This window comes from Panulirus ornatus, chromosome 9 (genome assembly GCF_036320965.1).
Source record: "Panulirus ornatus isolate Po-2019 chromosome 9, ASM3632096v1, whole genome shotgun sequence".
In the NCBI taxonomy this organism is placed as follows: Eukaryota; Metazoa; Arthropoda; class Malacostraca; order Decapoda; family Palinuridae; genus Panulirus; species Panulirus ornatus.
The window spans coordinates 5,782,970-5,809,874 of NC_092232.1; the positions used below are offsets into that span (position 1 = coordinate 5,782,970).

At 40.4% G+C, this 26,905-nt stretch overlaps 1 protein-coding gene across 3 annotated transcripts in view; it reads right to left on the reverse strand.

Moving 5' to 3' along the window:
• Positions 1-26,905, reverse strand: part of LOC139750186 (probable ATP-dependent RNA helicase DDX43) — an 83,688-nt gene that overhangs the window by 40,207 nt on the left and 16,576 nt on the right. For 2 of the 3 annotated variants that reach the window (XM_071664593.1, XM_071664591.1), the window contains exons 2-6: positions 22,770-23,482; positions 18,097-18,236; positions 11,357-11,466; positions 6,017-6,237; positions 1,017-1,182 (exon numbers count right to left, since the gene is read on the reverse strand). In XM_071664593.1, the coding sequence (XP_071520694.1) occupies positions 1,017-1,182; positions 6,017-6,237; positions 11,357-11,466; positions 18,097-18,236; positions 22,770-23,478 (1,346 nt within the window). In that variant the 5' untranslated portion in view covers positions 23,479-23,482. The remainder of the gene's footprint in view (positions 1-1,016; positions 1,183-6,016; positions 6,238-11,356; positions 11,467-18,096; positions 18,237-22,769; positions 23,483-26,905) is intronic. The other variant, XM_071664592.1, reaches the window with a different exon arrangement.

Consider the following 26,905-nt stretch of genomic DNA (forward strand, 5'->3'; position numbering starts at 1 on the left):
TTCCGGTAGTAATTTGTATCTTCCTGTACATAATTCATATAGACCAAGAACAATAAAGGTCCTAAACCAGATCACTCCACTGATGACCTAAGGTCTTTTGGAGAAGGCTCCTCTGATGTGTTCTTTGTTCCCTTCCACAATCTCCAATCCATTGGAGGAATTTATCCTTTCATTCCTGTCCAGTATTTCAGCTTCTTAATCAGCCCCACTTGCAGTACTGAGTCAAATACTTTCTGGCAGTCAAGATGTAAACAATCTACCCAGCCTTCCCTTTTGTCTTACACAGGGATCACTCTCACAGAAACCTATGCGGTTAAGTACACGACCTTCCTTTCCTATAAAATGTCGCCTATCACTTGGGTTTTCTCCTTTATAAAAAAGTCATCCATTTGCTTTCTAATTAACTTTTCCGGTACCACACATGGTGAAAAGATTAATTTCTTATATGAGATGAAATATATGAGGTATTCTAACAGAGGCACTTCACATAGTTTTATTTGAATATCTACAATGGGGGCCAACAGAACATCGTTTCTTGAAACAGGGCACCAGGTTGAGAAATGTAAAGAACTAATGTTCTAAAGCTACAAAATCATGGTCCCCTCCAATGCACATGACAAGTAAATGCAAGTCCTGCTGTGTCACAATATTCTTGTAAAGCTTCTAAGGTACAGGAGCAAGAATGCAGGCAATCAATATTCTAAGGTACAAGAGCATGAGTATAGGCAACAAATGCTCCAAGGAATAGGAGCATGAAAATAGCAATGTAGTCAGAGAAGTGATTATAAAGATGGTTCACTGAGAGTTCCAGTTATGGGAGTCTGGGTAAACGCTTATGTGCAGTGTAGCCCTTGCTCCACATTAACTACATCTGCTTACACTAATTTCCAATGGGCAGAAGTAGGATAACGATACTTTTTGTAAGCTGGACTTTGGAGACTGTGATCAAGAGATAACACGGCAAAGTCTTAAAAACAAATATAAAATGCCCAGATAATATCTACCTCTTTACTTACCACTTTATATTTTTATACTGGTATTTTGACACCTCCTTTTCAATCTGCTGAGCCAGTTCTCGAGTAGGTGCAATAACAAGACAAGTAGGTCCAAAACGCTTCTTGCGAGGGGTTGACTGTGCAACAACATGCAACAATGCTGGTAGTATATAGGCCAAAGTCTTTCCTGGGAAAATAAAGAAAATGCATGTTTCTAATGAATAAACAGCTTTTCCAACCATGTGCCCCACTGGTCATGGCTGCTTACCAATGACCAGGGAGGTATATTACCAATTCTACCTGCCTGGGTATTGGAAGGGCTAATGATGCCTGCATAGTGAGCCAGCACTTTAGTTGTTAAATTGCAGTCCTCAGACCCAGGCAGCTGCCTTTTCTTTCGGCCGCACCCAGATTTGGCCTACTGGCATTCTCACAAACATACCATCACTCCTTGTCAAACATAACACCCGACAACACTTAACTCACACAGCTCATTCTTTGTAACTAGCTATTCCTGCAATGAGCGCTATGCACTAGCCCTGCCTTATGGCAAAATGTCGGGGCAACAGACAATAGTAGTACATAGGAACATAAAAGTTGAAGCATTGGGTTGAAACATTAGGTTGTAAAAAGCAGGCACATCAGTTAAGAGTATTAGGTACAAGGAGTCAGTAAGATCCTCTTCAAACACTGCACTAGTTGCCATCTGCCCGTGGTCTGTTTAGGGTGAGGCACAAAATGCTCAGAAATGGCACTGAAGGTCACCAGTTACAGAGACTACTACCATGGCCACCCTCTTGAGGGAGATCCAGCTAGAAACAGGGGTCAGAGATTTTATCTATTTCTTATACAAAATCGCCGTTTCCCATGCCAGCGAGGTACCCCCAAGAGACAAATGAAGAATAGCCCATCCACCACTCACTTATATACATAAACACCCACATACTTACATACACATATGCAAACTTTACATAATTTCACATGTACATATTCATGCTTGTCTTCATCCATTCCTGTCGCCATCCAGCCCGACATGAAAACAGCATCGCCATCCCCTGCTTCAGGGAGGTAGCACCAGGAAAGCAGACAAAAAGGCCACATTCATTCACATTGATCTCTAGCTGTCATGTGAAATGCACCAAAACCACAACTCCCTATCCACATCCAGGCCCCACAGACCTTTCTATGGTTAACCCCAAATGCTTCAGAAGCTCTGGTTCAGTCCATTGACAGCACATCGACCCTGGTATACCGCATCATTCCAACTCACCCTATTCCCTTTTCACTCCATCCTTCCTCCTCCTCCTATTTGGTCTCCCACTTCTTGTTCCCTCCACCTCTAACACATATATCATCTGTCAATCTTTCCTCACTCATTCTCTCCATATGTCCAAAACATTTCAACACACCCTCTTCTCCTTTCTCAACCATACTCTCTATATTTCCACACATATCTCTTACCCTCAGATTACTTACTCGATCAAAACCACCTCACCTCACCTTGTCTTTAAACATTTCATTTCCAACACATCCACCATCCTCTGTACAACCTTTTCTATAGCCCATGCCTCACAACCATATAGCATTGTTGGAACTACTATTCCTTCAAACATACCCATTTTTGCTCTCTGAGATATGTTCACTTCTTCCACATAATCTTCATCGCTCCCAGAACCTTTGCCCCTTCCCCCTTCCGTGACTTGCTTCCGCTTCCATGGTTCCATCTGCTGCTTAGTCCACTCCCAGATATGTGAAGCACTTCACTTCCTCCAATTTTTCTCTTCAAATTTACATCCCAATTCACTTGTCCCTCAACCCTACTGAACCTATTAACCTTGCTCTTATTCACATATCCTCTCAACTTTCTCCTTTCACACACTTTTCCAAACTCAGCTGTCAACCTCTGCAGTTTCTCACACGAATCAGCCACTGTGTGTCAGAGATATAGATAGGTAAATAGACAGGAATGGATGAAGGGAAGAAAGTATGAATATGTACATATGTACATGTGCGTGTATGGATGTTTAAGTATATATGAAAGATATATGTGTGTATACGAGTGGATGGGCAATTTATTTGTTTCCTGGCGCTACCTTGCTGACGCAAGAAACAGCAACTATAATATATGAATAAATAAATAGACTGAAAAAATCTATGTGTAGTTCTTTGACATCAAAAAAGTTTTACAATAATCACTCATTCAACCAGGTTCATTCAATGCTAAATGGCTTAACCATCCATATAATTAACACCTACTCTTCCCCATCTTACCATTACTTTTAAAATGCCTAACACCAGCACAGAGGACCATGTCACACTCACCGTCAGCCACCCAGTTACCTCCTTTGTGTATCTGCACACAGTTAATACTCATCTTTGTAGCTCCATAACATGGCTTACACCATAGATTACTGGAGATTTTGTAAATGCTCACATTACAGAAAAAAGTTTAAATTTTATTTCAAATAAAATGAGAAAAATACAGGTTAGGAAAAAAGTAAGCAAGCCTTCCTTAAATGGTTGAGGTATAACACTTAAGTTAGTATGTGGATCCCCAGGAGTGGTGGAGAAATGGAAAGGGAAGATTTCAAAAGATGTCAAGCAAATTGTTCTCATAAATGAAATACATGTGTAGATATCTATTGTTAATCTTGCACCTTTAGGACCTTGGTTTGATCAAGTAAGTAATGAAAGGGATGTGTTGAAATAAAAAGTATGGTCGAGAGAGCAGAAGAGGGTGGTTTGAAATGGTTTGGTCATATGGAGGTAATGAGTGAGCATAGATTGACAAAGAGGATATACGTGTCAGAGGTGGAGGGAACAAGGAGATGTGGGAGACCAAATTGGAGGTGGAAGGATGGAGTGATTGAGCGATAGGGGCCTGAACAAGGAATAGAGTGAACTGGAACGATGTGGTATACAGAGGTCGATGTGCTATCAATGGACAGAACCAAAGCATGTGAAATGTCTTGGGTAAACCATGGAAAGGTGTGCAGGGCCTGGATGTGGATAGGGAGCTGTTTTCAGTGCATTACACATGAAAGCCAGAGACCAAGTGTGAATAATTGTGTCCTTTTCTTGTCTGTTTTCCCAAAGCTACCTCACTGAAGCAGGGGTAGTGATGCCGTTTCCTGTGAGACAGGGTAGCAACAGGAATGGATTAAGACAAGCAAGTACGAATATGTACATGTGCGTGTATGTGTATGTACATGTGTATATGTTTAGATATGTATATGTATGTATATGTACGTGTATGGGTGTTTAGGTCTATACGTGTGTATACAAGTGGAGGGGCCATTCTTAGTTTGTTTGCTGGCACTACCTCACTGACGTGGAAAACAGCAATCAAGTATAATAAATATTAATAGATATCAAAAGAGCAAACTGTGGTGGAATGCATTTCTATACAAATGTTATGCAAATCCATCATAAGAATAGAGCATCTTTTTTTTTGTCTATTACGCTGTATACAATATTTGTGACAATAACTGGACAGTGGTCAGCCACCAATCAAGTTAAGAGTTCAATTGTAAGCTTCAGGTTATCTTGATACTGTAATTTTCTTGATATTCAAATATACTATAAAACTTCTAAACTTTTCACAATGATATTTATATATATTTTTTTACTTATAACTAACCACCATCTCCCACATTAGTGGGGTAGTGCAAGGAAACAGATGAAGAATGGCCCAACCTACCCACATACACATGTATATACATAAATGCCCACACACGTACATATATATTTCAACATACACATACATACATAAAGACAAACACATATACACGTGCATACTCATACTTGCTGCCTTCATCCATTCCTGTCGCCACCCCAAAACCCACGAAAATAGCACCCCCCTCCAGCGAGGCAGCACCAGGAAACAGACTGAAAAGGCCACATTCGTTAACACTCAGTCTAGCTGTCATGTGTAATGCACTGAAACCACACTTCTCTTTCCACATCCAGGCCCCACAGACCTTTCCATGGCTAACCTCAGATGCTTCACATACCCTGGTTCAATCCACTGATAGCATGTCAACCCCAGTATACCACAATGTACCAATTAACTCTATTCCTTGCACGGCTTTCACCCTCCTGTATGTACAGGCCCCGATCGCTCAAAATCTTTTTCCACTCCATCCTTCCACCTCCAATTTGGTCTCCCACTTCTTTCCTACACCCCTAACACATATATCCTCTTTGTCACTCTTTCCTCACTCATTCTCTCCATGTGTACAAACCATTTCAACACCCTCATGTGCTCTCTCAACCACACACTATTACCACACACCTCTCTTACCCTTTCATTACTTACTGGATCAAACCACCTCACCACATTGTCCTCAAACATTTCATTTCCAACACATCCACCCTCCTCCACACAACCCTATCTATGGCCCATGCCTTGCAACCATATAGCATAGTTGGAACCACTATTCCTTCAAACATACCCATTTTCGCTCTCTGAGATAACATTCTCACCTTCCACACATTCTTCAACAGTCCCGGAGCCTTTGCTCCCTCCCCCACCCTGTGACTCACTTCTGCTTCCATCTGCTGCTAAATCCACTCCCAGATATCTAAACCACCACTTCATTTTTTCTCCATTCAAATTTACCTCTCAATTTATGTGTCCCCCAACCCTACTGAACATAATGACATTTTCATAGTCATGTTATTCATTACAAACTAGTCACACTACAATACTTTCACTGTTGTTTAAATTCTTGATCTTTCAGAACTTGAATATTTCTTTCTAGTATCGCCATTTCTTCTTTCACAGCATAAATCTCGGAAACTATATCTAGGAGGCCATGCAGGTTGAGTGATAACACAACTCTGGACTGCTTTAGCTTAAACCACTCTGGTTCAGATGGTTTGGGTACGTGGAAAAAATACAAAATAGGGAGTTTACAAGGATAGAAGATGATAGTACAATTAAAGGGGTTAGTTCAATAGCAAGACCACCTCTGATGTGGGGAAATAAAGTGGAGAGAGAGAAAGAAATAGTGACTTACCTGTGCCTGTCTGTGCAATTCCAATCATATCATATCCCTGCATCAATATTGGCCATGCCTGACTCTGTATGGGAGTGGGTTGTTCAAAGCTTTGTCGCTTAATTTCAGCCAACAGCTCAGGATATGGACCAAAAGCTTGTTTGAAGGTGTTTACAGGGTTTGGAATTGGTATACTGTTGTCACTGCCTAAATGGCTAACAGTCATATTGAAGTTCTTCTCTCTGTATTAAAGCAAATGAATTCAAGTTCTGTAAAACACACATAATACTCCATCACATATTGCTATAAGCATTTAAAATAAAATTCTAGACAATAAGCCCCATGATAACTAATGCACAAATCAATAATTTTTGAAGTAATCACATTGGGATTCAAAAAATATATTCATGAAAAAGTAGGTCAGTCACAATGTGGTTTGAATGGAGAAATTAAGTTGTAAATGGGTTTAGGTATTTTAGAGTGAGAGTTGGTAAGGTTGACAGTGGAGAAAACTAGAAATGATAGTAGATTCTTGCAAATAAAAAAAGGGGGGAGGGGCAATATGTCTTTAGTTAGGCTAAAGTGGTAGATGTGCACATTAAGTCGAAAATTTACTTTTTAGAATTTGTAAAAAATATATTTGGAGAAAGGAAGAGGTTTGTATGCAACATTTATATTGACCTTGGTAGTGTATGAAAAGGCTGATTGAGATGCTCTGTAACAGATACAATGAATGTGGTGTGGGAGGAAAGTGACTAAATAGATCAAGTAGTTTTTAACCATGAGAACAACAATTGTGTGTAAGTATGCAGGTGAACAGTTCCAGATGAAGGTGGGCCTGTATTAAGTGTTTGTAATGTCACCATGGCCTTCAACTCTTAACTCATCACTGCAGATATGTCAAATATGATCTCTCCACCATTATGTGTGATTTCTTGTATCTAAACTGCTCTTGGGTATTTTTAAGTAGAATATCTATGCACCAATTCTTCATATGGTAAGAATGACTTCATACCAAATATCAATCACAGAGTCTCTTCATACACAGAAATTTATTTACCCTCAAAACATCAAAAACAACGATACAATACCTTTCTACAGAAGCAGTAGCATCCATGACTAAATCTTTAACTGGGTATACTGGACCAATGTGATTCTGATACATTAACAGATTCAAACAGATATATGAAACAGAGTTTGAAGAAACAATGCAGAAAATGATCACATAGCTGCAGAGAGAAATGTGTGTGTAAATTCATTCTAGTAAGCAAACTTCACAAAGATGGCTAGCTTAATTGCAGCCTAAATATTTGAAAAGATAAAATAACACCTTTGAATGATAAAAAATTTCTATACTGCAGATAATCACATATGTGTACTGCATGGGGAGGAACTTCTAAACTCATGGGACCCCATCTCTAGAACATTATCTTTTATGAAACACTTCAAATCTGTGTATGCTGTGTGCATTCACCATACCCTCAGTCATCTTATTACATTCTGCCACTATAACAGTAATTCTTTGCATTGTTCTTAAATTTGTTTGATTTCATGTTATGTCCTCTGGTTGGTCTAACCCTAAATCTCGGACTGATCAGTTTTAAAAATCTAATGGTTGTGCTCAGATTATCCTTCTCTGAAGGTAGGAATTACAGCCTTGCCTCTAATCATTCCCTGTAACTCTGCCCTCTTAATTCTGGTACTATCTTTGTTGGCCTCCTCTGCTACCTTTATCCATCTTCAGATGAGACGAACAAAAGTGGAAAGCACATTCTAGTTTTGACCATAAGTAGGATATGGTGTGCTTGCTCAACAGTTCCTTATTCATATAAATACTTGCAATCTATGTTAATATTTGCCATTAGTTTTTTAGTTAACTATTCTCGACAGGTTATGGATGATGTTGACTCAAGACCTTCTCAAACACAGGATCATGAAGTTATTAACTTCAAGATAATATCCACAATGAGACCACAAACACACAATCTCCCCTTGTCACAAATAACATTTGACAACACAACCGACACAACTCATTCTTTTGCAACTCTAGATTTTCCTGCAGCAAGCGCTCTGCGCTAGTTTTATCTTTTGGCAAAATGGTAGAAGAAATAGATATCAGGAGGAAGGAACATCAGACAAAAGCTTTAGCTAGAAACATTTGGTGGAAGCCTATGAAAACACTGCTAGATTTGCCCTCTGCCAGTGGCCTGTAAAGGGTGAGGCACTAATGGCTACGAAGTGGCACTGGAGTTAAACCGGTATGGAGACTTTTTTGCTTCACATTTGATCTGGCTGAATATCATCAACCATGAATAAGACCATGTACCAAACTTTGGAGTCTGATAGGTACCCCTGTACGTAGATGCAATCCTCTTCAATTTTGACTTCCCGAAGAATGACCCATCCACTCAAACACATACATACAAATGCCCATATGCATAACATACACACAAGCACATACTCATACTTGCTTGCCTTCATTCATTCCTAGCACTACCCTGCCCCACAGGCAACATCATCACTACCCTGTTTCAGCGAGGAAGCCCCAGGAAAACAGACAAAAAAAAGGCAACATTTGTTCAAAATCATTCTCTAGCTGTTTCACATGCCCTGACTCTGTCCACTGACAGCACATCAACCCTGGTATACCATGTCATTCCAATTCACTATATTCCTTGCACGCCTCTCATCCTCCTCTATGTTCAGGCTTTGATCGCTCAGATTTTTTTTCACTCCATCATTCCAACTCCAATTTGTTCTGCTTCTCCTTGTTCCCTCCACCTTTGACACATATATCCTCTTTGTCAATCTTTCCTCTCATTCTTTCAATATGACATATGCATACACAGACATATCCATATAAACAGATGTATATTCATACTTGCTTGCCTTCATCCATTCCCGGTGCCACCACATCCCCGTAAAAACAGCATCGCTGAGCCCCGCTTCAGAGGCAGTGCCAGGAAAACAGACAAAAAAAGGCCACATTTGTTCACACTTAGTCTTTGGCTGTCATGTGTAATGCACCGAAACCACAGCTCCCTATATGCATCCAGGCTCCACAGACATTTCCATGGTTTACTCCAGAACATTTCACATGCCCTGGTTCAATCCACTGACAGCAAATCAACCTTGGTATACCACACTCTCCCAATTCACTCTATTCTCTTTATGCCTCTCACCTGATCGCTCAAAATCTTTTTCACTCCATCCTTCCACCTCCAATTTGGTCTCCCACTTATTATTGTTCCCCACCTCTGACATATCCTCTGTCAACTTTTCCTTACTCCTCTCCATATGCTCAAACCATTTCAACACACCCTCTTCTACTCTCTCAACCACTCATTTTATTTCCACACATCTCTCTTACCCTTTCATTACTTGCTTGATCAAACCACCTCACACCACATATTGTCCTCAAACATTTCATTTCCAACACAATCACCCTCCTCCATACCAACCTATCTATAGCCCATGCCTTGTAACTATATAACATTGATGGAACTGCTATTTCTTTAAACATACCCATTTTTGCTAGCAGAGATAATCCTATCTCTTTCCACACATTTTTCATCGCTCCCAGGACTTCCATCCCCTCTCCCACCCTTTGACTCACTTCTGCTTCCATGGTTCCATTTACTGCTAAGTGCACTCCAAGATATCTAAAACACTTCACTTCCTACAAATATTCTCCGTTCAAACTTACATGCCAACTACCTTGTCTCTCAACCCTGCTGAACCTAATAACCTTGCTCTTATCCACATTTACTCTCAACTTTCTCCTTTCACACGCTTTTCCAAACTCAGTCACCAACTTTTGCAGTTTCTCACTCAAATCAACCACCCGTACTGTGACATCAGTAAACAACTGACTTGCTTCCCAGACCCTCTCATCCCTAATAGACTGCATACTCGCCCCACTCTCCGAAACTCTTGCATTTATCTCCCTAACCAACCCATTCATAAACAAATTAAACAACCATGGGGACATCAACACCTCTCCTGCAGACTGATCTTCACTGGGAACCAATCACTCTCCTTTCTTCCTACTTGTACATCCTTGAAAAAACTTCTCACTGCTTCTAGCAGCTAACCTCTAACACCATATACTCTTCAACCTTGCACAAAGCATCTCTAACAACCCTATTATATGCCCTCTCCAGATCCATAAATGCTACATACAAAGTATTTCTCACGCATTCTTCAAAGCAAACACTGATCCACACATCCTCTACCACTTCTGAAACCATGAAGTGTCAAGGAGAAAAATGGCAGAAGTTGGTGTCTAAGTATGTGTGCATGTCTGAAAGGAGCTGAGAGTAAAGGTGAATATGCAAAAATAAGGTTATGTTCAGCAGTGCAAAGAAACAAATTAGATGGGATGCGAGCCTGAATGTTGAATAACTGGATGAAGCAGGGTGAAAACCGGCATATTTGAAGGTGCAGTGGTCCTGACAGTTTTGTATGGATGCAAGGCATAAGCTATAGATGAGAATGTACAGAATAGGGTAAATGTGTTGGAAATGAAAAGTTTGTGGACAATATGTGGTATGAGGAGGATTGATCGAGTAAATAATGAGAAATCTAAAAAAGTGTGCTGAAATGATTTGGATGCATGTAGAATGAGTGAGAAAAGGCAAACAAAGAAGATGAGTGTCTGCATCAAAAGTGGAGGAAGACTAAGTCGGAGATGGAAGGATGGAATGAAAAATATTTTGAGAGCTCAGAGCCTGAATATGCAAGATGGTAAAATGGCATGCCTGGGATAGAGAGAAATGGAGTAATGTAGTATACAGGGTGCAATGTACTATCAATGGACTGAACCAGGGCATGCAAAGCAGCCAGAAGAAACTATGAAGAGGTCTGCAGGCCTTGGTTATGGAGAGGGTGCTATGGTTTTGGTGTATTACACATGGCAGATAGAATAGATATGAGCACATGAGGCCTTTTCTTTGTCTGTTCCAGGCTCTACTTTGCAAATGCGGGAAATGATGAACAAGTATGAAAGAATGATTTTTTTTGTATATTCTGAAGACAACCTGATGAGAAAGTATAAAAAGATACCTACATAACCATAAATACTACCAAAATTTCAGGCATTCACAGAGGACTTGGTATAGATGTGGTATAACTAATGAAGTAGTCCACACAAATTATGATCGTGATTTTTCATGTTCTTTGCATTATGACTTTTACAATACTTCTCTGCCAACGTATAAGTTTCTTGTCAAACATTTTGAGAATCTAGGTGATAATGACAAGAAACCATTAAATATCTGTAAAATTAATTAAGTCATACGAGAATTATATACACTTAAGTATCAACTCATCATGGGATATAACATGAAAACCTAAACACACCTAAAAGTCTGAACATCAAGATCACTCATTGCTTTCACTGTTGAATCCTCAATATAGAGATTCTTCTTAATAGGAGGTAAAGCAGCCCAACGCTCCGCTTCTGCTCGATTCTGAAAGAAAGGACAAGCATTAGCATTCACCCAGATTTACAAAGATTTTGTGGTTAACTTATTGGTAAACAGAGATTACACAATCCTCAGGAAGGAACAATCAGGATGCTACATTATCTATCTATTCTATAAATCTAATGCCTGTTCTGTACAAAGATAAATGGACATCAGAGGGTCACCATTTATCCCTGTCCTTCAATGCCTCATTCACATACACTAACCTACATATTCTGCAACCATTTCTCTCCCTCCAGTATTCTTCCATGAAGCAGTGAAACTTTTATCTTAGAAATGGTAAATTACTAATCATGGGAAATTCAATAATAAAGACACATACTGAGGAAATTTGGATTCTCATAGCGATAGGGAATCTTGAATACAAGTCTTTTGAGTGTAAATAGAAAAATTTTCAATACAAACATACAGAGCACACTAGGATGACAGACTGATACACCTTCATTACTATATCTTATCTTACTCGTACTAACATGGATGTTAAGAATATTGTGTATGATACACCAGTTTGAAAGTGATCATGTAATGCTACAGTGTGAATATGGGGTAAAAGAGTACATAAAAAATGCAGAAGTAAAAAAAAGAAATAAATGGGAGATAGAAAGAAGACAACTACTTGGGTCAGAGGATTGCAACTTAACCATTGAGGTGCTAGTTCACTACACAGCTCTCACTAACCCTCCCGATACCTAGGCTGGTAGTACTGATAATGTATCTCTCAGGTCACTGGTAGCCTAACAACTACGAATTAAAGGGGACATATATGTGGAAACTATTCAAAACTCAATGACATCTATGGTAATGTAGACTGGGATATGGAATTCAGCAGCCAGAAACCACAGTTTTGTGTTGAGAAGCTCTGTAAAATGTACAATGAAGAAGCACAGGCATGTGTACCTCGAGCCTCTAACACAAAGGGAATAAGAAAAAGGGAAAGGTATAATAAGATGTTATAAAGCAAAGGAGCTTCGAAATGTGCAGCGGTAAAGAAAATGACGGCACTCTAACCAGCCAGCATAGGCAAGACATAAGAGAGCATGCAAAAATTACAGAAAGATAAGAAAAGAAGAACAAAGGAACAATGAAAAGAATATTGTGGACAAAGTGGGTGAAAATCCAAAACTGTTCAATAAATTCATCAAGAGTCAACTGGCAGATAAACAAGGTAATGACTTCAGAAAGAAAATCTGTGGATAATGCATGTCTATATATCTGACACCAGTTCCCTCCAGGAACTCCTATCAAGGGATGGCCAGGCAAAAGTCTCCACTTATCCCTGTCCTTACATGTCTCCCACACATACACCATTCATGCACTCTCCCCCCAGTATTCCTCCACCCCGTTTGCCTATGTCACAGGTGGTCTTCCATCCACATCAACCCCTTTAATTGTACTATCATACAATATCCTTGTAAACTCCCAGTCTTGCAGTCTTTTCACATGCCTAAACCACCTTAAAGTATCATGTTTCATCCCTTTGCATTCCCTGCCATACCACATCTCCCATACACCCTTTCATTTTTTTTCCTCTCTCCTATCTAGTCACACCATGTGCTCTTCTCAAATAGCTCATTTCTAGTCTGGATTCTTGACCTCTGCCTCACTACACATCCATGTTTCGGCTGCAAAGGTCTGGGTTGGGAGAACTATGCTGTCCCTTAATCCTCTCTTCATTTCCATGCTTACACCTATACCCTTCATTTTTCTATGAACCCATTAAAGGCCGGCGACGTATAGTTTCTATACATCCATGTAAAGGGGCGCACTTTAAGAATAAATAAGTATCAAGGAATAAGCCAATACATACACACAAATGAGAGTTGGGTGAGAGAGTATCAATAAACTTTAGGAAGGATAAAAAGATGTTTTGGAAGGAGGTAAATAAAGTGTGTAAGACAAATGCGAACATCGGTGAAGGGGGCTAATGGGGGGGTAATAACAAGTAGTGGTGAAGTGACAAGGAGATGGAGCGAGTATTTTGAAGGTTTGTTGAATGTGTATGATTAGATTGGTAGATATAGGGTGTTTTGGTCGAGGTGGCATGTGGAGAGAGGGTCTGGGAGAACGGTTTGGTAAACAGAGAAGAGGTAGTGAAAGCTTTGTGGAATATGAAAGCAAGCAAGGCGCCGAGTTTGGATGGTATTGCGGTGGAATCTATTAAAAAAGGAGGTGACTGTGCTGTTGATTGGTTGGTAAGGATATTCAATGTATATATGGTTCATGGTGAAGTGCCCGAGGATTGGCAGAATGCATGCATAGTGCCATTGTACACAGGCAAAGGGGATAAAGGCGAATGTTTGAATTACAATGTATAAGTTTGTTGAGTATTCCTGGGAAATTTTATGGCAGGGTATTGATTGAGAGGGTAAAGGCATGTACAGATCAGATTGGGGAAGAGCAGCGTGGTTTCAGAAGTGGTAAAGGAAGTGTGGATCAGGTGTTTACTTTAAAGAACATATGAGAAATGCTTAGAAAAACATGGATTTGTATGGATCTGGAGAAGGCATGATAGAGTTGATAAAGATGATTTGTGGAAGTTATTAAGAGTATATGGTGTGGGAGGTAAGTTGTTAGAAGCAGTGAATTTTTTTTACCAAGGATGTAAGGCATGTGTACGAGTAGGAAAAGAGGAAAGTAACTGATTCCCAGTGAATGTCGGTTTGTGGCAGGGGTGCATGATGTATCCATGGTTGTTTTATTTGTTTATGGATGGGGTAGTTAGGGAGGTGAATGCAAGAGTTTTGGAGAAAGGGGCAAGTATGTAATCTGTTGTGCATGAGAGGGATTGGTAAGCGAGTCAGTTGTTCGCTGATGATACAGCGCTAGTGGCTGATTTGGGTGAGAAACTGCAGAAGTTGGTGACTGAGTTTTGGTAAAGTGTGTGAACTACCAAAGGACTGTTATGATGGAAACAGAGTAAGGAAAGATTCCCCATTAAATATATCTTTAACATAGATACGTGGCGAGGTGAAAAGTTCATCAGTCCTAGTCCTGATATATCATGATCATTAATATCACTCGCAAAAAGAAATTTCTGTTAACTCAATGCAATCTATCTCTATATCTCTTAAGCCTATTCCAACTCAAACTCCCTCAAGGGGGTGGCCACAGCAACAGTCTCTCCATAACTAAAGAACTTCACATACTGACAAAGCATAAACAAATGAACCTTCTACATGGACTGGATTATAATTCTATTTCAAAAACGGCATTTTCCCATCTCAATTTTTCATTCTTCGTAAAAAATTTCTAAAAATGCAAGATGATTTAGAGGCAGATGGGGGGTCATGGACATATGTGAAGCGAGTCATGGAAAGCAGCTGCAGTGGATAGGGCTGCAGTGCATTTCTAAAGGAAAGGACTGAGTATCACTGATTGGTTGGTAAGGGTTCTTAATGTATGTCTAATTCAAAGTGTGCTACCTGAGGATAAGCTGAATGCTTATAAAGTGCTGCTGCACAAAGGCAAGCAGGACAAAAGTTACTTTTGAAAATACAGGAACCTCTCAATCCACATGCACTTGATTTAAGAATAACACACATGGTCCATTTACACTTTCTCAATCCAAAATTCAAATGTGGCCCAAAATGTCCCACCTGACATCATGTACTATAAAGAAATCCACTGTGAGAAGCCAATGAAGGCTACACAGACAACACTAGGCTTCTTTTTGAAGAAAAAGGACAAACATATGGAGGACCAGCCATCACCATCAAGTTACATAACAGCTAAACTCAACCATCACCACCACCTTCCACACTTATGTAATCTGACCTATATGACTCCCTTCCTCAGTAACTCTATTCACTTCCTCTCAATCAGCACCAGCAAGCAATTCAGGGATAGCTGTGGCCACTCCCATGAGAGAATTACCAGAAGGGACAGGCTTCAGAAGCAAACAGATAGATGGATTGATAGACAGTAAATGCAATGGAATTTTTTCTTTGCTTTTATTCAATTTTTTTTTTTTTTTTTTTTTTTTTTTATACTTTGTCGCCGTCTCCCGCGTTTGCGAGGTAGCGCAAGGAAACAGACGAAAGAAATGGCCCAACCCCCCCCCCCCATACACATGTACATACACACGTCCACACACGCAAATATACATACCTACACAGCTTTCCATGGTTTACCCCAGACGCTTCACATGCCTTGCTTCAATCCACTGACAGCACGTCAACCCCTGTATACCACATGACTCCAATTCACTCTATTTCTTGCCCTCCTTTCACCCTCCTGCATGTTCAGGCCCCGATCACACAAAATCTTTTTCACTCCATCTTTCCACCTCCAATTTGGTCTCCCTCTTCTCCTTGTTCCCTCCACCTCCGACACATATATCCTCTTGGTCAATCTCTCCTCACTCATTCTCTCCATGTGCCCAAACCATTTCAAAACACCCTCTTCTGCTCTCTCAACCACGCTCTTTTTATTTCCACACATCTCTCTTACCCTTACGTTACTTACTCGATCAAACCACCTCACACCACACATTGTCCTCAAACATCTCATTTCCAGCACATCCATCCTCCTGCGCACATCTCTATCCATAGCCCACGCCTCGCAACCATACAACATTGTTGGAACCACTATTCCCTCAAACATACCCATTTTTGCTTTCCGAGATAGTGTTCTCGACTTCCACACATTTTTCAAGGCTCCCAGAATTTTCGCCCCCTCCCCCACCCTATGATCCACTTCCGCTTCCATGGTTCCATCCGCTGACAGATCCACTCCCAGATATCTAAAACACTTCACTTCCTCCAGTTTTTCTCCATTCAAACTCACCTCCCAATTGACTTGACCCTCACCCCTACTGTACCTAATAACCTTGCTCTTATTCACATTTACTCTCAACTTTCTTCTTCCACACACTTTACCAAACTCAGTCACCAGCTTCTGCAGTTTCTCACATGAATCAGCCACCAGCGCTGTATCATCAGCGAACAACAACTGACTCACTTCCCAAGCTCTCTCATCCCCAACAGACTTCATACTTGCCCCTCTTTCCAGGACTCTTGCATTTACCTCCCTTACAACCCCATCCATAAACAAATTAAACAACCATGGAGACATCACACACCCCTGCCGCAAACCTACATTCACTGAGAACCAATCACTTTCCTCTCTTCCTACACGTACACATGCCTTACATCCTCGATAAAAACTTTTCACTGCTTCTAACAACTTGCCTCCCACACCATATATTCTTAATACCTTCCACAGAGCATCTCTATCAACTCTATCATATGCCTTCTCCAGATCCATAAATGCTACATACAAATCCATTTGCTTTTCTAAGTATTTCTCACATACATTCTTCAAAGCAAACACCTGATCCACACATCCTCTACCACTTCTGAAACCGCACTGCTCTTCCCCAATCTGATGCTCTGTACATGCCTTCACCCTCTCAATCAATACCCTCCCATATAATTTACCAGGAATACTCAACAAACTTATACCTCTGTAATTTGAGCACTCACTCTTATCCCCTTTGCCTTTGTACAATGGCACTATGCACGCATTCCGCCAATCCTCAGGCACCTCACCATGAGTCATACATACATTAAATAACCTTACCAACCAGTCAACAATACAGTCACCCCCTTTCTTAATAAATTCCACTGCAATACCATCCAAACCTGCTGCCTTGCCGGCTTTCATCTTCCGCAAAGCTTTTACTACCTCTTCTCTGTTTACCAAATCATTTTCCCTAACCCTCTCACTTTGCACACCACCTCGACCAAAACACCCTATATCTGCCACTCTGTCATCAGACACATTCAACAAACCTTCAAAATACTCATTCCATCTCCTTCTCACATCACCGCTACTTGTTATCACCTCCCCATTTACGCCCTTCACTGAAGTTCCCATTTGCTCCCTTGTCTTACGCACCCTATTTACCTCCTTCCAGAACATCTTTTTATTTTCCCTTTTATTCAATGTTAATCAAATATTATTGTATTCCATATTTTCTGATATGTGTATACAGTAGTTTTTCACATGCATAATATTTGGTACTGTCTTATTAATAATGAAGCCCCTAACCTCCATTACTTACACTACTTGATTTGTGTTTTTTATCTCCAAGATCATTTTCAAGAATGTAATTATTGTATAATTCAAGGTCCCTATACCAGGGCTCAAGTTTAATAAGAATAACCACTTGTACTGGAAAGCGGTGATAGAGTGGTAGCACACACAAAATATCAAATTGGGAGGAAACAAACGTTAGGGAGAAGAATTCAATGGTCTTAAAGAAAGGAGCAGTTGTGCAGTCTGTTAGGGATATGGGAGTCAGCCGATGCTTGATGATGAAATGGCTTTGTAAAAGCTGGTTTTTGAGTATGAGAAAGTTCAGAGTTTTAACAGGGCAGCAGCGGCTTCTAATAAGTGAAGGGCTCACTGGAGCAAAAGCTTTCAACTGCATACTGCAGTTCTACACAAGTTAGTCTATGCAAAATGAGGGGGTTGAGCCTACCTGCTTTTCAAAGTGGAGGCTTAATCTTCAAGGACACCCTTCTTGTAAGAACCAGTTAAAGCTGTCAGTCTCACATTATATTCAACAACAGTTCATAAACAAATAATTAATGATGGATATACAATACTTACACTCTCTTCATGAAATTTGTCCCAGTCAATTAAACCCTCTTCTTCAGGTTCATTATAACAGCTTCCGTATGACTCATCTGTTTTCTTGTTACCTATTTCTTCGTTTTTCCATTGTTGCGAGTTGGTAAAAGATCTTGACTCTGAAACAATTACATTCATAATATTCCAGTTTTTGCAAAAAGTAACTTAAAAGACATTATAGTTTATGGAGGAGTATATGCCTACAATAATATAGAACAAGGTATCTGGTTGATGTACTTAGATAAAAGTTAGGTAGGAAATAAAGATAAAACAATAACGTTCCTAGATACTGTGTAATATACTAACTCTTGTCCCACAGCCCAATGCTACAAGAACAAGTCTTGTACAAGATGTTAAGGGGCTAAACTGTTAGATAAATAACACTGTAACAGGCATAATATTGTAGAATCTTCCCGCTTGGGTCTAGAAGTGGCAACATGTTTCTTCCACACATCTTCCGAGAAGGAGAATAAAAGAAAGTGCTTCCCTACCTACAGGTACCTATGACAAGGTTAGCAGGGCTTGCATGAAGCGCTAACTGCCTGTCTTGCTTGATGAATAAAACTATTCTTGTCAACTGCATTTATGGTTAAAGAGAAAGCATGTGATAGGTTTACAGAGATAGGTTCATTGTGGTTGTTATAATTATAAGGTGTGGAAGGAAAGTTACTAGAAGCTGTGAGCAAATTTTACGATGAGAGTAAGGCAACTGTGTGACTAAAAAGAGGTTCCAGCGAAGATGGGTCTGCAGTACAAGTGTGTGATGTCAACATGGCTATCGAATCTGCTTAAGAATGGGGTTGTGACAGAGATGAATAAAAGGGCTTTGGAGAATGGGGCAGGTATGCAGTCTATCACAGGTTGGAGGGCCTGAGAGATGGGTTAGTTACTGTTTGCTGGTGAAATGGTGCTGGTGGCAGATTTGAATGAAAAACTGCATGTGAAAGATTTAACATACCTAGGAGTGAATGTAGCCACAGAAGCTGAAGAGCCAGAGAGAAGTTGAGGTTGGAAAAGGTCCTGGATGCACAGAGGAATGTATGGAAAGATGCTCGTTGTCTGTGAGGGCAAAAATAAGTACACTTGGTGGTACTGTACTCCCAAAAAAGTTGTATGGATGCAAGGTATAGGACCTAAGTGACAAAGGAAGAGAGGGTGAATTTGCTGGAAATGAAAGGTTTGAGAGCAGTATGTGGAGAGAGTAGGATTTATTGCATAAGTAATGATAGGGTAAGAGATAAGTTGTTATAAGAGGTGTATGTATGAAAGAGCTGAAGAGGGTGTGGCGAAACTGTTTGGACATACAGAGATGATGACTAAGTATACATAACAGAAGTGGAATACAAAAGCAAAAGTACAAAATATGCTTCAGGTGTCTGAACATGAAGGAGGATGTGAGGTGTGCAAGGGATAGAGTGAATGGAGAGATGAGTTAGTGATGTGTCGCTTTTGGAATAAACCAGGTTACAAGAAGCAGTTGGAGAAAACCAGGGAAAGGTCTGTTGGGCCAGGTTGTGGATAGGGGCTCTGGTTCTGGTACACTATACATGACAAATATAGAGTGCATGTGAGCAAAGAAGGCATTTCTTCATGTTTTCATCACTACCTTGCAAATGCAGGAAACTGGAGAAAAAAGCACTGGTGGCTGATTCGAGTGAGAAACTGCAAAAATTGGCAACCGAGTTCAGAAAAGTGTGAGAAAGGAGAAAGTTGAGGGTAAATGTGAATAAGAGCAAGGTTATTAGGTTCAGTAAGGTTGAAGGACAATTTAATTAGGAGGCAAGTTTGAATGGAGAAAAATAGGAGGAAGTGTTTTAGATATTTAGGAGTGAACTTAGCAGCAAGTGGAACCATGGAAACAGAAGCGAGTCACAGGGTGGGGGAGGGGTCAAAGGTTCTAGGAACAATGAAGAATGTGTAGAAGGAAAGAACATTATCTCGGAGAGCAGAAAATGGGTATGTCTGAAGGAATAGAAGTTCCAACAATATTATGTGGTTGTGAGGCATGGGCTATAGACAAGGTTGTACGGAGGAGGGTTGATGGAAATGAAGTGTTTGAGGACAATATATGGTGCGAGTTGATTAAGTAATGAAAGGGTAAGAAAGATGTGTGGAAAAAAAAAAGTGTGGTTGAGAGAACAGAAGAGGGTGTGTTGAAATGGTTTGGACATATGGAGAAAAAGAGTGAGGAAAGGTTGACAAAAAGGATATACGTGTCAGAGGTGGAGGGACCAAGGAGAAGCGGGAGACCAACTTGGAGGAGGAAGGATAAAGAGAATGAGTATGGAAAGGTTGACAAAAAGGACATATGTGTCAGAGGTGGAGGGAACAAGAAGTGGGAGACCAAATTGGAGGTGGAAGGATGAAGTGAAAAAGATTTTGAACATACAGGAGGGCGAGGCATGCAAGGAAAGGTGAACTGGAATGATGTGGTATACCGGGGTTGACATGCTGTCAATGGACTGAACCCAGGGAATGTGAAATGTCTGGGGTAAACCATGGAAAGGTCTGTGGATAGGGAGCATTACACATGACAGCTAGAGACCGAGTGTGAACAAATGTGGCCTTTTTTGGTCTGTTTTCCTGGCACTTACCTTGCTGAAGCAGGGGTAGTGATGCTGTTTCCTGTGGGGCAGGGTTGCACCAGGAATGGATGAGGGCAAGCAAGTACGTGTGTATATATATATCTGTTGATATATTGGTTCTCAGTGAATGTAGGTTTGCGGCAGGGGTGTGTGATGTCTCCATGGTTGTTTAATTTGTTTATGGATGGGGTTGTTAGGGAGGTGAATGCAAGAGTTTTGGAAAGAGGGGCAAGTATGAAGTCTGTTGGGGATGAGAGAGCTTGGGAAGTGAGTCAGTTGTTGTTCGCTGATGATACAGCGCTGGTGGCTGATTCATGTGAGAAACTGCAGAAGCTGGTGACTGAGTTTGGTAAAGTGTGTGAAAGAAGAAAGTTAAGAGTAAATGTGAATAAGAGCAAGGTTATTAGGTACGGTAGGGTTGAGGGTCAAGTCAATTGGGAGGTAAGTTTGAATGGAGAAAAACTGGAGGAAGTAAAGTGTTTTAGATATCTGGGAGTGGATCTGGCAGCGGATGGAACCATGGAAGCGGAAGTGGATCATAGGGTGGGGGAGGGGGCAAAAATCCTGGAAGCCTTGAAGAATGTGTGGAAGTCGAGAACATTATCTCGGAAAGCATGTAATAAGCACGTCATGTAATAATGCACCGAAACCACAGCTCCCTTTCCACATCCAGGCCCCACAGAACTTTCCACGGTTTACCCCAGACGCTTCACATGCCCTGGTTCAATACATTGACAGCACGTCGACCCCGGTATACCACATCGTTCCAATTCACTCTATTCCTTGCACGCCTTTCACCCTCCTGCATGTTCAGGTCCCGATCACTCAAAATCTCTTTCACTCCATCTTTCCACCTCCAATTTGGTCTCCCACTTCTCCTCGTTCCCCCCACCTCTGACGCATATATCCTCTTGGTCAATCTTTCCTCACTCATTCTCTCCATGTGCCCAAACCATTGAAACATTTACACCCTCTTCTGCTCTCTCAACCACACTCTTTTTATTTCCACACATCTCTCTTACCCGTACATTACTTGCTTGATCAAACCACCTCACACCACATATTGTCCTCAAACATCTCATTTCCAATACATCCACCCTCCTGCGCACAACTCTATTCATAGCCCACGCCTCGCAACCATACAACATTGTTGGAACCATTATTCCTTCAAACATAACCATTTTTGCTTTCCGAGATAATGTGTATAAGAGTGGATGGGCCATTCTTCGTCTATTTTGTGGTGCAACCTTGCTGACATGGGAAATGGTGATCAAGTATAATAGAATAAAAAAAAAATTCTGCACCATTACCACCTCAGAAATGTTCATATGCAACACTAATTGGCATTTCTGAGGAGCTGTCATGCATGACAGAGAGTGCTTGTATGTTTGTGTACAAAATGCCAGCAGTCAAAGCGTTAGTGAGGCAGAAAGAAAGGACAGCTACCCGAATCAAAGGAGTGCCACTTATCAACATACGAAGAACTCGCTCACTAAGCAGATGTCACTAACCCTCCTGATACCCAGGCAGGTAGTACTGGTTAAATACCTCCCTGGTCACTGGCTGCCTACCAACTAACACTTTAATCAGTAATCAATGATGGAGTCTAAATACCAATACCAATTACTCTACTTCTCAAACCTGCTGCAGGGAAGTGATTTACACAAAATCTAAGGACAACACAAATCACAAAAATATCAAGACTTACTCTGACCACAAAAATCTTTAATATGGCTATCATTCTAGGCTCAACGTTTTATATAATGTACACACTAATGAATTCTTGTACAGTTCGGTCAAACTGACAGGGCTTTCTGTAAAATATGATATATCTTACTTCAGGGAATGCAGCAAAAAAGTATTTAACAGACTTTTTTAATCAGAAACTAGAAACTTGTCTCCAGAGTATGGAAGAATTCCGTACCCACTTAAAAAATTTACTACACAAGTACAGTGGGACCTAAAGCCTGATGCAATGCTTTGGCCCTTCAAAGCTAAGATGTCTAGAGTAATAAAACCCATAATATGTCAATACTTTATGTTAATTTCTAATATATCAGCACATACCTTTTGGATCCTTGCATTTGTAGCAATACACCCTGTTGGAATAATTGGAAAACTGGCAATTTGGACACTCCCAGTTCTGACCTGATTTACTCCAATTGTGATTTCTATTACTAGAGAAAGATCTGTTAGTATGATTTTCAGTCCTGCATTTGTAGCAAAATTTCCTGGTGGAGTAATTGGAAAACTGGCAATTAGGACACTCCCAGTTCTGACTTAAATTAATCCACCCCTGATTCTCAGTAATGCTCTTGGCTGTATCCCCAGAACAGGCTTGATAATTCAGATTCTCATCCCTATCACCAGAAGAGGGTCTATAAGTTTGATTCTCAGCTGTATCACTGACAGAGACTTTGTCTTCATAGTCTTTAAGAAGGCTATGCCAATGAGTTACTTCATTGGCAGAGAATAGATCCTGGCCATTTTCCCTTTGGCCTTTGTGCTTCCTTTGCCTCTCTTGGTAACTTTGTCGATCTTGGCACCTTTGCCTTCCTTGACCCCTTTGCCCTACTTGGCCCCTTTGTCTTTGCTGGCCCCACTGTAATTGATGGTTCCACTGTCCTTGTTGGTCCGACTTTCCTTGCTGGTCCCAATGTCTTCGTCGGTTCCTTTGTCCTTGCTGAACCCACTGTCCTTCCTGATCCCACTGACTGTCATGGTTCTGCTGTCCTTGTTGGCTCCAATGTCTTTGTGTATCTCTATATTGATTCATCCTGCTAAAAGAAAAACTAAAATCAGATTCATCCTGCTAAATGAAAAAAATCAATCATTTCACAGAAAAAATACAAAGGTCAGAATAAAAATAAGCTATTGGGAACCTGGAAATGTCACTGCAAATACTGCATATGGTCTCTCAGTTCACTCATACACATAATTTTGGTGTGCTTGAGGAAAACCTGGACTTTTACGTTCCTATACATGCTTCTTACTTTCCTCTGCACAATATACTTATTTGTCATATGACACTTAAGCCTTCAATCACACAATGGCATACATATAGAAAACTATTTCAGTGTACCTGATCATGGGTCATCCTTCTGACATTTTTATCTATTACTGACTAAAATAGTTAAATAAACTTTCCCCATATCTTTTCCTCATGACCATTCCTGCTTGTAAATTCAACGATAATACTAGACATCCTCTTAATCATACTATAATCAATTTTTGCATGACCATATCATCTCAAATGATTTTCCTTCAAATGCTTATCAAATGATTTTCCCACACCATATGTTCTATTTTCCTACTTCCAACTACACTGTGTAAGTCATCCTCTCCTTGTCCTATATCAATTACTCAACTTCATCAAGAGCACCACAAGGAAAGATGCTAGCCTTAATTCTAGTTATAATAATGATCTCTGATATTGATGAGACAAGAAAGTAATGGAAAGTATAACCAGGTGCTCTGCAGATGACCCAAAGAGTGAGTAAAGTAACAAACTGAAACATACAGTAATGCAACAAAGAGACGTGATCATAATCTATATACGAGCAGAAAAAAACTACAGAAATTAAATAAAGGGAAGTGTGACCACACAGGTCATGGGACAGTTGTGAAATTATCAATGTCCACATACAAAGGTCCAACGGGAAAAGACTGTGTGGAAAGACCATTAAAGATCAAAGAGTAACTAAATAAAATCTAGAATTCTGAGAGCATGTTAATAATAAAGTACTGTAATGCCAAATATTGTAAAGAGTAATATGATAATGAAAACTTTCACAATGCTATAAAACTAATCATAAAAATGTTCAACCAGTGTGTAGGATGCAAAATTGTATACTACTGCATTATTTGGTCATCACTCAAACAAATGGAATCAAACAACCTTGAAAAAATATAAAAACATTTTGCTAGTAAAACTGATGAAATGTACTGCATTATCTAAAGCCTAAATGAGAGAGGTAAATGATAACAGATGGCAGCAGAGAGGGGACATGAATAAGAATGTTATGAGGTTAAAAGAATATTAGACTGGAAGATAGAAAATCGTAAAGTTGCATGTAATACCCATCAACACTTCAAAAAGGTATCAGCAAAGAAGTTAGTATGGGTATTAAATGTGATACCATGAAAATAAGTAACCAAGGGTTTCCTTCAGAAATATCTGAAAGAAAAAATCGATAAATGGCTGATGTTGATCTCCAGTCGACAATAATGAGAAATGTTTAGTGGTTGAAAATAAGTGTAATTTGACAAGCAAAGCATGCTTCGAGTGTAATGTGTCAGCCCTGTCATCATACCTCATCATGCTCAGCAGTCAATTATATGCAACACAGCAAGACCCCATTCACTATAACTACTATATTAGTTTCATATTGAAGGCTCCAGTCACAGACAAAAGTCCACATCAAGGCTGGGCCCTAACAAAAATGCTGTGGGCACACAAGCAGCCAGCTCACTGCTTTTGACTAACTATCAAGCAAGGATGCACAGCTAGAACCACCCCTAATGTGAGAGCAGTACTCCATACAAGGATGAATCAATCCCTTGCATATATGGAACAACTGTTCAGAAAACAATTCTCAACATCTCAACAGGACATCCAGTTTCTTAAGAGGCAAACTTACCTATTCCTATAATGTGAGTTTTCCAAGAAAGTGTTGAGTTGTCAGCATGTGGAGGCAAGATCATAAAAAAAAAAAAAAAAAAGGGGAAAGTGTTGGGGACAGGACAGAACCTTGAGACACTGCTGTTGGAGAATAGGGGGGAGGCTAAGCCATCAACAACCACAGAGATAGATCGGCTGGAGAGGAAGCTAGATATAAAGGAGCAAAGTGAGGGAGGGAAGCCAAAAGAGGGGAGCTTCAAGATGACACCCTGATGACATACCCTGTCAAAAGCCTTAGATATGTCAAGGGCAACTACAAGTGACTACCCAAAACCTTTCAGGGATGATGACCTGACATTAGTAAGATAGAAAAGAATCACCAGCAGATCTTGCCTTAAAGAAGCCATACTAGTGATCACAGAGAACACTGACTTTTGAAGTTTTTAAGGATATGAGAGCTGAGGAGGGATTCAAAGACTTTCAAAATGATATGTCAAAGCAACAGGATGATAGAGGGGCCAGAATGGTCACCCTCCTTAGGGATGCGATGCATGCTTCCAAGGAGGAAAAGTTTTGGTTTTTAAACAAACAGAACATACAAGCAAGCACAGGTGCAAGTTCAGAGGCACATGCTTTCAGGACATGGGGATGGATGCCATCAGATCCATAAGCCTTGCCTGCATCCAGAGAAAATCATTTATGACAGTGGGAAGAGAGATTATGAGAAAAGGCATAGGATTAGTAAGAAGAGCATCAGGGTGTGAAGGAATTTCAGTCATCCAAGGTGGAGTCGGTAGAAACAGAAACCAGAGTTGCTTTGTCTATGGGAGAGACAGCTATAGTACCGTCAGACCAGAAAAGTGAGAGAAAGGAGAGCAACAGAAGTTGTTAGAGATGCCCTTAGCTAAAGACCAGAAAGACCTACTTCAGTGGATGCCGAGATGTTATCGTACTTCATAGAATCAAAGCTCAACCCTTCTTCAAACTTCAGTGACCTCTACTCACAGATTTCCCCACCCTTAACAAATAAAACTGACAAAACACATACACAGTGAAACGACTCAACAAGCATTAAAAACTGACCCCAGCTCAATCTCAAACTCCAACCTTCAAGCCACACACCCATAAAAAACTGAATTTTGCACACAAAAATAACTTACACTCTCCTACTTACTCTGGACATCATCCATCACTATAATACCATTTTCTCAAGCCCTAAAACCACTCTTTCCTACAATGCAACTAACACAAAGAAGTCACTTAGCACCTATTACTCAACTGGACTAAATGAGGGAATGTGAAACATCTGTGGTAAACCATGGAAAGGTCTATGGGGCCTGGATGTGGATAAGGAGCTGTGGTTTCAGTGCATTACACATGACAGCTAGAGACTCAGCGTGAACGAATGAGGCCTTTTAAGTCTGTTTTCCTGGCGCTACCTCTCTGAAGCAGGAAATAGCGATGGTTTCCTGTGGGGCGAGGTGTCGCCAGAAATGGCCAAGGGCTAGTGATTGAATTTGGTAAAGTGTGTGAAATAAGAAAGCTGAGAGTAAATGTGAATAAGAGCAAGGTTATTAGGTAC